The sequence below is a fragment of the Saccopteryx leptura genome, chromosome 4, assembly GCF_036850995.1.
Source record: "Saccopteryx leptura isolate mSacLep1 chromosome 4, mSacLep1_pri_phased_curated, whole genome shotgun sequence".
Classification (NCBI taxonomy): domain Eukaryota; kingdom Metazoa; phylum Chordata; class Mammalia; order Chiroptera; family Emballonuridae; genus Saccopteryx; species Saccopteryx leptura.
In genome coordinates this window covers 218,529,037-218,541,682 of record NC_089506.1, presented here as the reverse complement: position 1 = coordinate 218,541,682, position 12,646 = coordinate 218,529,037, and the positions used below count along the sequence as shown (strand labels likewise).

The 12,646-nt window shown below is 56.4% G+C and overlaps 1 protein-coding gene across 1 annotated transcript; it reads right to left on the bottom strand.

Annotated features, from left to right (window-relative positions):
- Positions 1–3,749: 3,749 nt before the first annotated feature.
- Positions 3,750–4,831, bottom strand: LOC136404356 (uncharacterized). Its single transcript, XM_066383674.1, has 2 exons — positions 4,507–4,831; positions 3,750–4,318 (listed from the first exon to the last, which is right to left on the bottom strand). The coding sequence occupies exons 1-2, from the start codon at positions 4,829–4,831 to the stop codon at positions 3,750–3,752; spliced, it is 894 nt and encodes a 297-aa protein (XP_066239771.1).
- Between the last annotated feature and the right edge of the window lie 7,815 nt (positions 4,832–12,646).

Genomic DNA, 12,646 nt, shown 5'->3' with positions numbered 1-12,646 from the left:
GCATCGCCCCCTGGTGGGCAGAGCATCGCCCCATGGTGGGCAGAGCGTCGCCCCATGGTGGGCGTGCCGGGTGGATCCCGGTCGGGCGCATGCGGGAGTCTGTCTGACTGTCTCTCCCTGTTTCCAGCTTCAGAAAAATGAAAAAAAAAATAAAAATAAATAAATAAAATAGACTTTACAAACAGGTTCATGTCAGGAGCCTACTTTAAAAAAATATATAAAATAAAATAAAATAACCTGGAGAGGTTTTCTCTGAACCTATGTACCTTGATTGATCTATGTCACCCTATTAAAATTAATTTTTTTAAAAAGTTCAACTTAAATGAATTTTAAAAGAAAGTAATGATGAGTACCGTGGCACACCGTTGACCCACCCTGAGTCCCTCCAGTCCCCATCACCGCCGGGAAAGTGAACAAACACACTGGGCCCCTCTTCCCGGAGACTGGGCAGGTGGAGGACTTCCGGGCAGGACGGGAGGGATGCCAGGGCTCTAGAATAAAGGGGCGGGGCCCCCTGAGTCCATCCTCCTCTGGCAAAGATGTGACGACACCAACTCAGGGATGGGAGACGAACTGATCACAAACCGACAGCCTCAAACATCATTAAGTGACCAGAGGAATATCCCATCGTGACCTGCCCCCTGCTGGGGCCACCTCCTCCTTGGGTCACCCCCAATTTTTAAGCGGTAGTCTTGGGGTGCAGGAGAAGGAAATAAGGTCCTGGGGTCAGCCAAGGGCCGGGTCATGTAGGGTTGGGTCCTGCGGACCACGTTAAGGAGCCGGGCTGTTATTCTGAGCACCGGCGCAGCCACAGGAGGGGTATCGGCGAAGGACCAGCCCGGGCGGACTGAGGTTTTAAAGGCGCACTCTTTCTGTTGGATAGTCAACAGGCTGCAGGGGTAGAGGTGGGACCAGGGGGACCAGTTAGGAGGCTAACTGCAGTGGTCCCCGGGAGCAAGGATGGGAGAGGGGTGGGACCCCCCAAAAGACGCTGAGCAGACAAGCCTTCTCTCCACGCACCTTGTTTCCCTTCTGTGTGTCTGTTGGCAGCTGCCGTGAGAACACGGGGGAAGGAGCCTCACCTAAATCAGCGGCTTCACGCCGTCACCTGTCTCACTGGCAGGGAGGCAGCCTGCCTCGGGCGGGTCAGCTCCAGGGGCCCCTCGCTGAGGCACAGATTCAAGGGGCCGATACACTAGCCGGGGAACGCCCTTCCCGTGGAGTTAAGCCAGAGGCTCCCCAAGCCGATGCCTCTTAGGACCTGGGCTCAGAACTCCCACCGTGGCCTTCCGCTCACAGTCCATTGGCCAGCACCGGCCCACATCCGGTCCTGACAGCAAGGATGTCAGATCTGGCCAGCCCCTGCCCTGCCCCAGCTGTCCACCCCGCGCCCACCAGCACCCCCGCCCTGCTCAGGAGTGATCGCTCTGAACACATGTGAGGTGCCTACCACCTGTGAAGTGCTTACATACACCACCCCCTTTAATCCTCACAACAATTCTAGGAGAAAGTCCATTTGTTCTTCTCCGTCTTAACCGATGAAGAAACCAAGGTGTAGAGAGGTGGCACGGCTTATCAGAAACACTCCAGGCAGTCTCCGAGCTGGGATTTGAACCCTGAAAAGCCAACTCCAGGGCTTGGGATCCTGACTGGACACACTCATTCGCCTCTCAAGACCTCATGCACCATTTGGGGGCACAGTTCTCACCTCTAAGGACACAGGCTCTCGTGTGGGAAGCTAGAAAAGGGAGTGGGCTTTTTGCCGGGTGGATTTAAGCAAATGACTTTCCAACTCTGGACCTCTGTTTGCTCATCTGTGCAGTGGAGATGCTGACACTTGGTTATGTAAACGTGAGGGTGAAAAACAATGTGTTGGCCCTGGCCAGTTGGCTCAGAGGTAGAGCGTCAGCCCAGCGTGTGGAAAGCCCGGGTTCGAGTCCTGGCCAGGGCATATAGGAGAAGCGCCCATCTGCTTCTCTACCCTTCCCCCTCTCCTTCCTCTCTGTCTCTCTCTTCCCCTCCTGCAGCCAAGGCTCCACTGGAGCAAAGTTGGCCCGGGCGCTGAGGATGGCTCGGTGCCCTTTACCTCAGGCGTTAGAATGGCTCCAGTTGCAACAGAGCAACGCCCCAGATGGGCAGAGCATCGCCCCCTGGTGGGCATACCTGGTGGATCCCGGTCGGGTGCATGCAGGAGTCTCTCTGCCTCCTTGCTTCTCACTTCAGAAAAATACAATAAATAAAATAAAATAAAATAAAATAAAAGTGTCCTGCACACCCGGCACGTGGTAAGCTCTCAACAGTGAGTAGCTAGTTATCGCTAAAGAGAGAATGAGGGGCCAGTGACCCACAGGCAGCATGCACCAAAGATGTCCCTCTTCATGACAACCACACCCTGCCCCCCCCCCGCTTCCCACCCCCGCCTCTCCACAAGTATCGCAGCCAGAGACCATTGCGTCAACAGTCAGCGGTGCTCACCTGTGAGAACCCTCATCCCTTTCTCGATGTTGATCGTTGATCAAGAAAGACCTTCCGCTGTCAGGCTGACAGAGAAACTTCCTGCAGGGTGTTTCAAGCCGTGTGGCAAATGCCTCTGGTTTCTTCGGCATCAAATTGTCTTTCTCTAATTGTGCATATGGACACCCAGGCAGAAGGAAAAGGCTATTCATGTTGCTTCTTCGCCAGTGATGGGCTGACACCAGACTGGGGTCCACCGACACGCCTCTCGCCATGGCGCGCCCGCGCATGGTAGCCTGGGTCTCTCGCTGCACCCGGGAGGTGGTGGCGGATTCTGGGACTGTGGCACAGCCCTCTAAGCCCAACCACACTGACGGTGTTGTCTCACCCGTGGACAGAGCTAGAGTGAGTCTTGCTGACCCGGGCTGAGTATCAGATGCTCCCGGAGGAGGCCCTGACAGATTTCACCGCAAAGAGCCACAGCTCCGCGTATCCGGGCCGGCACCACTCAGTCAGGTAGCTTCCCGGGTCTCTGCCTGGGCTTCCTTTCTGCCATCCCCGGACTTTCTCAACATAGTTATGCCCTTAGCCACTCATGGTCCCCAAGACTAAAAAGTCTAGCCCAGCCAACAACTCTTCTCCCCTAAAAACAGCCGCTCCACCCACTCCCCTGGTGTAGGGCACCACCGAGACGCACATCCTTTAGCCAACTGAAGCAGGTCACTCAGACTGTGTGCATTCACATGGACTCCTGGTTGCAAAGCATAGACCTCCCATTCCAACTAAGACTGAGGCAGAATGGTCATGTACAAGCTCACGGCAATGTATAACTAAGGCAGAATGGTCATGTACAAGCTCACGGCAATGTATGACTGAGGCAGAATGGTCATGTACGAGCTCACGGCAATGTATAACTAAGGCAGAATGGTCATGTACAAGCTCACGGCAATGTATGACTAAGGCAGAATGGTCACGTTCGAGCTCAAGTGGAAGAAAACTCTAGGAAGGAAGAGCTTCAGGCTAAGCTGGATCGAGATGTTAAAAAAATGTTATCGAGACACCATCTGAACTCTGCTTCCATCGAGGATGGCTGTGTCTTCAGTGGTAAGGGTGGCCTCTGGCAGTTCTGAGCTACTATTCCTCCACCATCACAAATCAACAAAAAGAGAATGCGTCTCTCCCAAAAGTCCCATCAAAAGCCCCTAGGAGGGGACCTTAGCCAGTTGATGTGAGCATCCTTAGAAAAAACATCACGGCGGCCAGGGGCTAGAATCTGATGACTGACTCTGCCCGGGTCACAGGCTCGCTCCTGGCGCTGGGGGTCGAGTCGGAGGGAAGAGCCCTGCCTCCCTGGATGGACTCCATGGCGGGGGTGAGGGGCACAAGACGGTGGGCAGACACTGGCCAGAGCCCTGGATGGACTCCATGGTGGGGGGTGAGGGGCAGAGGACGGTGGGCAGACACTGGCCAGAGCCCTGGATGGACTCCGTGGCGGGGGGTGAGGGGCAGAAGACGGTGGGCAGACACTGGCCAGAGCCCTGGATGGACTCCGTGATGGGGGGTGAGGGGCAGAAGACGGTGGGCAGACACTGGCCAGAGCCCTGGACGGACTCCGTGGCGGGGGTGAGGGGGGGGGGTGAGGGGCAGAAGACGGTGGGCAGACACTGGCCAGAGCCCTGGATGGACTCCGTGGCGGGGGGTGAGGGGCAGAAGACGGTGGGCAGACACTGGCCAGAGCCCTGGATGGACTCCGTGGCGGGGGGTGAGGGGCAGAGGACGGTGGGCAGACACTGGCCAGAGCCCTGGATGGACTCCGTGGCGGGGGTCAGGGGCAGAGGACGGTGGGCAGACACTGGCCAGAGCCCTGGACGGACTCCGTGGCGGGGGTGAGGGGGGGGGGTGAGGGGCAGAAGACGGTGGGCAGACACTGGCCAGAGCCCTGGACGGACTCCGTGGCGGGGGTGAGGGGCAGAGGACGGTGGGCAGACACTGGCCAGAGCCCTGGATGGACTCCGTGGCGGGGGTGAGGGGCAGAAGATGGTGGGCAGACACTGGCCAGAGCCCTGGATGGACTCCGTGGCGGGGGTGAGGGGCAGAAGACGGTGGGCAGACACTGGCCAGAGCCCTGGACGGACTCCGTGGTGGGGGGTGAGGGGGGGGGTGAGGGGCAGAGGATGGTGGGCAGACACTGGCCAGGGCCCTGGATGGACTCCGTGGCGGGGGGTGAGGGGCAGAGGACGGTGGGCAGACACTGGCCAGGGCCCTGGATGGACTCCGTGGCGGGGGGTGAGGGGCAGAAGACGGTGGGCAGACACTGGCCAGAGCCCGGCAGGCTCTCTGCAAACCTCTCAGGGATCCAGGGATCGGAACGCAACATTTGCCAATGTGGGCTCGTCCCACGGATGGGGGACATGGGGCAGGAATCCGCAAGGCGGTGATGTGTGCAGAGAGGCAGAGAAAGCCCGTCTGCAAGGAAGATTAAAAGGAAAACAGCGTGTCCAGAGGAAGGGACAACCACCACGCTCTCCCCTGATCACTGAGCTTTCTCAACTTCCCGGCCTCCTGCGGGGCTGACCCTGACGACAGCTCCCCCCTGAACTCCGGCAGGGACCAGATTGTGTCCAGCGCACACTCTCTCCAGGGAGCCGCAGTCCCCTTTCCCTGGTGCAGCCACTTACTTCCTCCTCGCCCAGTGTATGGGGTTCCCAGAAGTTGCTCTTCCTCCCACTAAGTCCGGTGGAGGGCATGTCACCCAGGCCGGGTGGACCAGCTGGCTCCGGGCCCCTCCTGGCCAGTGGCTGGCTCAGAGACAGGTATACAAGCAGAGCCGGGACCTCTGCTGGACCCTCAGAGAGAGAAGACCGCCTTCCCCACAGGACCGCTTGCCCTGTGACCCCAGCGCTGCTGGGAGCCGTTACAGAGCCTGAGGGAAAGTTACCGCGGAGAGAGTCGTCGAGGGCAGATGCAGACGTCTTCCGAGGCCACAGCGTGAGCTTCTCCATCCAGCCATGCCCGCAGCAAACCGATCCCCGTGAGCTTTGAGCTATGCAAAGCAATAAATGCCCCTTTTTTGCTTAAGTAAGTTAAAGTCAGAGTTTCTGTCACTTGTAATCCTTGGAGTCCTGATGAATAGTCTCTCCCTCCAGCCCTTTTCCTCCCTTCAGTTCCTACTGTTTGCTTAGTCACCCAGGAGGAAGCAGGTCGAAATCAAATAGAAAGAGTTGTCGGAGTCCCAGGGAGTCTCAGGTTCTGAATGCCCCTGGCCATCCGCAAGGTCCAACCTTCCACGTCTGAGTCAGCCCGACTCCCAGAGACACGACCTGCAGCTCTGGCCAGCCCAGGCCGGTCCCCGGACCAAGCCTCCCCAAGCCCGGGCCTCCTTCAGTCCCAATCACACCAGTCCCAACCACACCGTGGACCAGAGCGCGGACCGGACTGAGTGCACCGCCCGATTCCTCCTCATCTCTTCCGGACCGGTTACAGAAGGACATGGGTCCAGGTCACCTTCCTGCCGATGCCTTGGGCCACTGCTACACAACTCGGGTCACGGTCTGCCTAGCCCATGGGTTCAACAGTCACCCAGTTCTTCCCCTGCTGCACGCCTCCCCCTCCCCAGGTTGGAACTCTCAGAACCAAAGATTGTCGGAACACACCCCAGGAGCTTGCTGCGCCCTGTGGGAGGGGGCGGGGTAGGTGCGCTGCGAGGGGCATGGCCTTTAAAGTCAGATCTGGGACCACGGGCAAGTGCCCCAACCTCCTGAAACCTGGGGGTCCCCTCCTTGGTGAGATGCAGGGAACGTTGCCAGTCTTACGGGAATCTGGAAGAAATAGAAGTGAGAGGCAAGCGCCTAGCACAGTGCCCGGCACAGAGAAGGTCCTGTGTAAGTATATGTTGCATAGATGAAGGGAAGGGGGAGGGGGAAGGAGGGAGAAAGGGAGGGAGGGAGAGAGAGAGGGAGGGAGAGGGCGGCACCCAGCAGAATATCCAGTGTATTACAAATGCCCAGGACCCACTCACTCCCTCCTACCACCTCTCCCATTTAGCACCCAGACAACATAGCCCTTTCTGTATTTTTCCCAGGTTCTGTCCTGTCCAGTCCTGACTCCACCCCCTCACCATCAGCGCAGGTCACTGGTTACTCAGCAGCCACGCCCCCACCTCTCAGGCAGAGGTACAGCTGTGTTGCGGATACACATCACCAGGGGAACCCCAGAGACGACCTCCAGCTGCTGTTTAACCTCGTCCCCATGGACCTTCTTGTCCATCCTAGAAATCTGGGCCCGCCCGACAGCACGCAGGCGCTCCCCGGAACATCCCCGGGGCTCTGCCCACCTGGAACACCAGGCAGCCGGAGCAGATGCTGCGGCTCACAGAACACCTGCTCTGCGCCGCGTTATACGTGGCTGCAAACTCAGTCCAGCCCACAAGTGCGCTTTGTTTGGCTTGAAAGGTCTTTCAATATTTGAGTAACTCAACAACATTTAAATGTCAGAAAATTTGACATCAAAATCTCCTCTGACAATCTAAATATCCAGAGATACGTACACGGCCAGGAAGCAGTGGCCCCTTTCGACCAGTGTTTGCCACAGTCTCCACCAGACCGGTCCCCTCGGGCATCTGAGTGCGGGACTTCTGCTGTGCTAATAATAAATTCCAGTGTATGGATTAGGAAAGAAAAAATACAACTGTCTCTATTTGCCAATGACATGATTATCTATGTAGAAAAATTCTAAGGAATCTCTCTCGCACACAAACACACAGAAGAACTGAGTTCAGCAGAGTCGTGGGGCTACAGAATGAGCACAGAGCTCATTTGTACTTCTACACACTAGCAATGAGCAAGTACCAAATGAAATGAAATGCCATTTACGGCCGTTCGGGAAAAATGAAATGTCTAGGAGCAAACCCAGCAAATGTTACGGGGACTGTATAAAATGTTACGGGGATTGTGTAAAATGTTACAGGGATTGTGAGCTGAAGACGACAGCACACTAACGAAAGAAATCAGAGATTTAAATAAAACGGAGGAACACACTGAGCTCGTGGACTGGAAGACAGCCTAGTGAGGATGATAATTTTCCCCAAACGGATACCCAAGTTTAGTGCAATTCCTACCAAAATCCCAGCAAGATGGTTTTTTGCACATATGGGCAAGCTTATTCTAAAATTTATATGATGGCCCTGGTGAGGTAGCTCAATTGGTTTAGAGCATCATCCCCATACACCAAGGTTGCGAGTTTGATCCTCAGTCAGGGCACAGACGAGAATCTACCAATGAATGCATAAATAAAGGGAACAACAAATCGATATTTCTCTCTCTCCCTAAAATCAATAAATACAACTATTTTTTAAATAATAATAAAATAAAATGTATATGGAAAGTCAAAGAAACTAGAATTTGAAAATTTTTGTAAAAGAAGAATATAGTGGACAGAATCACACCACTAACTTTTTTTTCTTTTTTCTAAGTGAAAAAAGGGGAGATAATGAGACAGACTCCTGCATGTGCCCCAACCCGGATCCTCCCATCAACCACCATCTGGGGCCGATGCTGGAATCAACCAAGCTATTTTTAGCACCTGAGCTGACACTGGAACCAACTGAGCCATCCTCAGTGCCTGGGGCCAATGCTGGAACCAATCAAACTGCAGGAAGGGAAGAGAGAGAGAAGAGGGCGAGGGAAGGGGGAGAAGCGTATGGTTGCTTCTCTTGCATGCTTTGACCGGAATTGAACCCAGGACATCCATATGCCGTGCTGATGCTCTATCCACTGAGCCAGCCAGCCAGGGGCACCACTGACTTTTAAGACTTACTGCAGAGCAACAGTAATCACGACAGTGTGCTGTTGGCAGAGGGACAGCCGCACATGGACCAGAACATAGAACCCAGAAACAGCCACACACGGTGCAGCCAAATGATTGTTGACAGAGGTGCAAAGCAGTTCAGTGGAGGGAAGAAGCCTTTCCACAGCGCCGCTGGAGCACTCAGGCACCCACAGATAAAGTGAAAACAAATTCTGAGAGACAGGGGACTTCGTTTCGCTCACAGCTCCACCGCCAGGCACCTAGATCACAAACGGGCAACGAAAGTACATCCCTCTTGTCGAATAGTGAGCAGTTATAAAAGCTGCCATGTTTTCAGCGCTGGCTACCAGGGATAGGTGCGCTGTTACCTGGCGTGATGGAGGGGAATGTGAATCCAAGGAAACGAGAAGAGTTGCCCAACCCCTCACAGCGGACACAGGTGGGGCCAACATAGCACACGCTGGATGGAGTCAAGCCTTCCTTTGCACCCCTTTCTGCCCATGAAGAAACTCAAGTTCGGAGCAATGACATGCATTTGGGGGCCCGGGGGGCCCCCAGGAGGCAGAGGCAGGGACAGATCATGAACCTGCCTGAACCCAGCACACTCAGCGCTGCCTTCCCAAGCCTTTCTGGGTGCCGCTCTCAGGTGACAGGGGAGCCACCGCCCCCTCCGTCTCTGCAACCCCTCGCCTTTCCCCATCTCTGCGGTGAGCCTGTTGCACACGTGGCTTACACGCCAGGGCTCCGAGTGGGTGCTGGCGCACCAGGCCGGCTCACAGGCTCATTAATTTGCTTTCCACATTTCCAAACAGAACGCTGCCGTTCCAGGCAAGGCGAATCAATAACGGGCTCCGGGCTTCATCTTCATTCCAACCACATCCCCACGCCGAGTGCCCGCGCGCTTTGCACGGGCCCTCCTCTTAATGGGCTCCCGGGCGCTGACGAATAGGCTTCTCCCAGGCAGCCACGCCGTGCCCGCGGATTACATCATGAATGTCTGCATCGGTCATTTCTGCGTGCCGCCCCCGCCCCGGTCCCCCCACCGCCCCCGGTGGCGAGTGCTCTGGCTCTTTGTGATGCGGCAGACCGTGCCAGGATGAAACGCACACTGCCGGGCTCTCATTGGCTGCCAGCTTGGAAATATTGATTTCTTTTTCCCCCTGCTTTTTCTATAATCAAGTATCCTGCCCTGGGTTGCAGAAATTATTGAGATGGGTGCTGATTCCACCCACTGCATTTGTCAGAGGGTTTTCTTGTTTCCCTGGACAGGGGGAAAAAAGCGGTTTCCTGAAATTCATTCTGTAGCTCGTTTTAAATGGAGTCCTTATTATGTGCGGGGCACTAAGCGGTCGTAGTACAGGTGACAGGGGGCCTCCCAGCAACAGAGAGGGGGGATTAGCCCTGGCTCTTCTGCTGAGGAAACTCATGTGCTGGGACTTTCCCCCAGATTACAGGGAGGTTGAGCTCAGGTATGATGAACTCCACAGACCGCGGGCCCCGGACCACCACCTGCACTGCCCTGCTACCCCCGTCAGCACCTAGGGATGGCACAGGCGGAAAGAGCACAGGTGTTAGCTGCTATGGGAGGAATGTCGTGTGTCCTCCCCAACCCCTAATGCAGTGGTATTGGGAACGGGCCTTTGTGGGGTATTTGGTTTAGAAAAGGTCACGAAGATGAGTCCTCATGATAGAATTAGTGTCTTATAAGAAGAGGCAGAGGCCCTGGCCGGTTGGCTCAGCAGTAGAGCATCAGCTTGACATGTGGATGTCCCAGATTTGATTCCCCGTCAAGGCACACAAGAGAAGCGACCATACGCTTCTCCACCCTCCCTCTTCTCCCTTCTCTTTCGCTCTCTACCTCTCTCCCTTCCTCCTCTCCTGCAGCCATGGCTCAATTGGAGCAAGTTGGCCCCCGGGCAGTAGGATGGCTCCATGGCCCCGCCTAAGATGCTAAAATAGCTCAGTTGCCAAGCAACGGAGCAACAGCCCCAGATGAGCAGAGGATCACCCCGCAGGGGGCTTGCTGGGTGGACCCCAGTCCAGGGGGGGGGGCATGTGAGTCTGTTTCTTTGTCTCCCCACCTATCACTTAAGAAGAAAATAATAATAAAAATAAATTATCTAATTAATTTTTTTTTTTTAAAAGAAAGAGACCAGAAGGCTCTCTCTCTGGAACCAGATCATGGACATGACAGCTTCTACAACCCTGAGAAACAAAGACGAGCTGTGGAAGCCCCCAGACTGTGGTATTTTGTCACCGCAACCCCGACTAAGACACCAGCAGTGTCCCTGTGCCCCAGGGCAGGGCTGGGCATCAGCTCTGGGTGGCCAGGACAGTGGGGAGAGACACTGAGTGCAGGGGGACATGTGAGGCTCACGCCTCCTCTGTGCGGGGCCCACGCCTCCTCTGTGCGGGGCTCACGCCTCCTCTCTGCGGGGCTCACGCCTCCTCTCTGCGGGGCCCACGCCTCCTCTCTGCGGGGCCCACGTCTCCTCTGTGCGGGGCCCACGCCTCCTCTCTGTGAGGCCCACGCCTCCTCTGTGCGGGGCCCACGCCTCCTCTGTGCGGGGCTCACGCCTCCTCTCACGCCTCCTCTGTGCGGGGCTTACGCCTCCTCTCACACCTCCTCTCTGCGGGGCCCACACCTCCTCTGTGCGGGGCTCACACCTCCTCTCTGCGGGGCTCACGCCTCCTCTGTGCGGGGCCCACGCCTCCTCTCACGCCTCCTCTGTGCGGGGCTCACGCCTCCTCTGCCCACCGGCGATCCCACGGACCTGAAACTACCCCCCTGCCCTTCGAAGCAGGACAGGATTGGATGGAAGTTCCAGAACGTCTAGCTTGACCTCCAAAGGAGCAAACAATAAATATTTGAGGCTTAGGGGGCCATACAGTCTCTGTCTCAGCTCCTCCGTTTTGCCAGGACAGCGGCGAAGTGGATGTAGACAAAAGGGAGATAACTGGGCATTGCTGAATTCCAGTCAGATTTTATTTATGAACACAGGCAGCGGGCCCGGTGCTGCTATCCGGGAGGGTGAGGCTTCGGGAGCCAGCGGTGGGCATTTCCGGGCCAGGGAGGCTGGCCTGCCCAGCCCGCACCACTCAGAGAGGCAGGGGCGACGCCAGGTCCACATCAGCGCAGCCGAGGAAAGGCAAGGCCTCTCCCCTGGAGGGGAAGTCAAACTGGATTCGGTCAGGGGGTCGGCAGAAATAAGCCTAACAACAGCAAAAGCAAGAGCAGAAACCCTCACAGGAGTCTATGAGACACGCACAGCCCACCCCCCCGCCCACACTGTACCCCACCTCCCTGCTCTCACTCCGCTCCCGCACTCACCGCTGCTCCACCGCACTGGTCTCCCCACTCTTCCTTAAAAGTCCACGTTTCCTCTCACTCCAGGGTCCTTGCGGCTGCTGTTCTCTCTGCCTGGACCGTACCTACCCCCGGGCTAGAAGGAGGGGACCACATGGAACACAAACGGGGTCCCAGCTGCGGCCATCCTAGACCATCTGGCCCCAGCTGGCCGGCCGGCCGGCCGACCGTGAATGAGCACAGTCCAGATCAGCCCAGCCTGGCCCGGATCAGCAGGACGATCCAACCCAGCAGTGGGCACATAAGAAATGACAAACCTTAGTGGTTTTGAGTCACTTCCTTTTGGAGCTCTTTCTAACACGGCCATCGCTGACTGAGGCAGGAGGCTGTGCCTCCCAACTCACACTGTGTGACTCCAATAAAAACATTCACTCAGTCTGGTCTGCAGATGCCTCATCGGGAACAGAAGAGAATGACGAAGAGCTAACGCCTTCCCTTGCCTGATGTCACAGGAATATTCCTCGCTGTCGCTCCTCCCTCTTCCTGAAACGTCCTTCCCTCGGCTCCTGGGCCACCACAGTCACGTGGCTCCCCACCTGTCTCTCTCTGCCCGTCCTGCAGGCTGTCCTTGGTGCCCGGCTGTGATAACCAGAGGCACTGAGGCCTAAGAGCCAGGCCCTCGTCACCCCTCGCTATAAGGCCGCATGGCTTCACTGGCCACTCCCAGTTCCGTGCTTTCCTCTCCGTCGGTCACTAAGCGGGGAAGAGCCGGTCGTGTCTGGCTCACGTCTGGTCCATGTGCAGGGTCTGGACAAGAAACCCAGCCGGAGCACATTGCTCCTACAGAAAGTGGGCGTGACACGGAAGGAAAGGGGGCAAACTAACTCTTAGGTTAGGGCAACTAACTGTGACCACCACCCCAGAAATGAGTCTGTCACCCTTCACCTGTCACTGTCCCTGTTAACCAAATCGTCCCTCACATTACTGAGAGTTTTACTTCCTTCACACCCCTCCAATCCGTCTTCTCTTGCTCCATGCCCAGCAGTGGATTCCAAGCCCAAATCCTCCCTTCCCTGATGA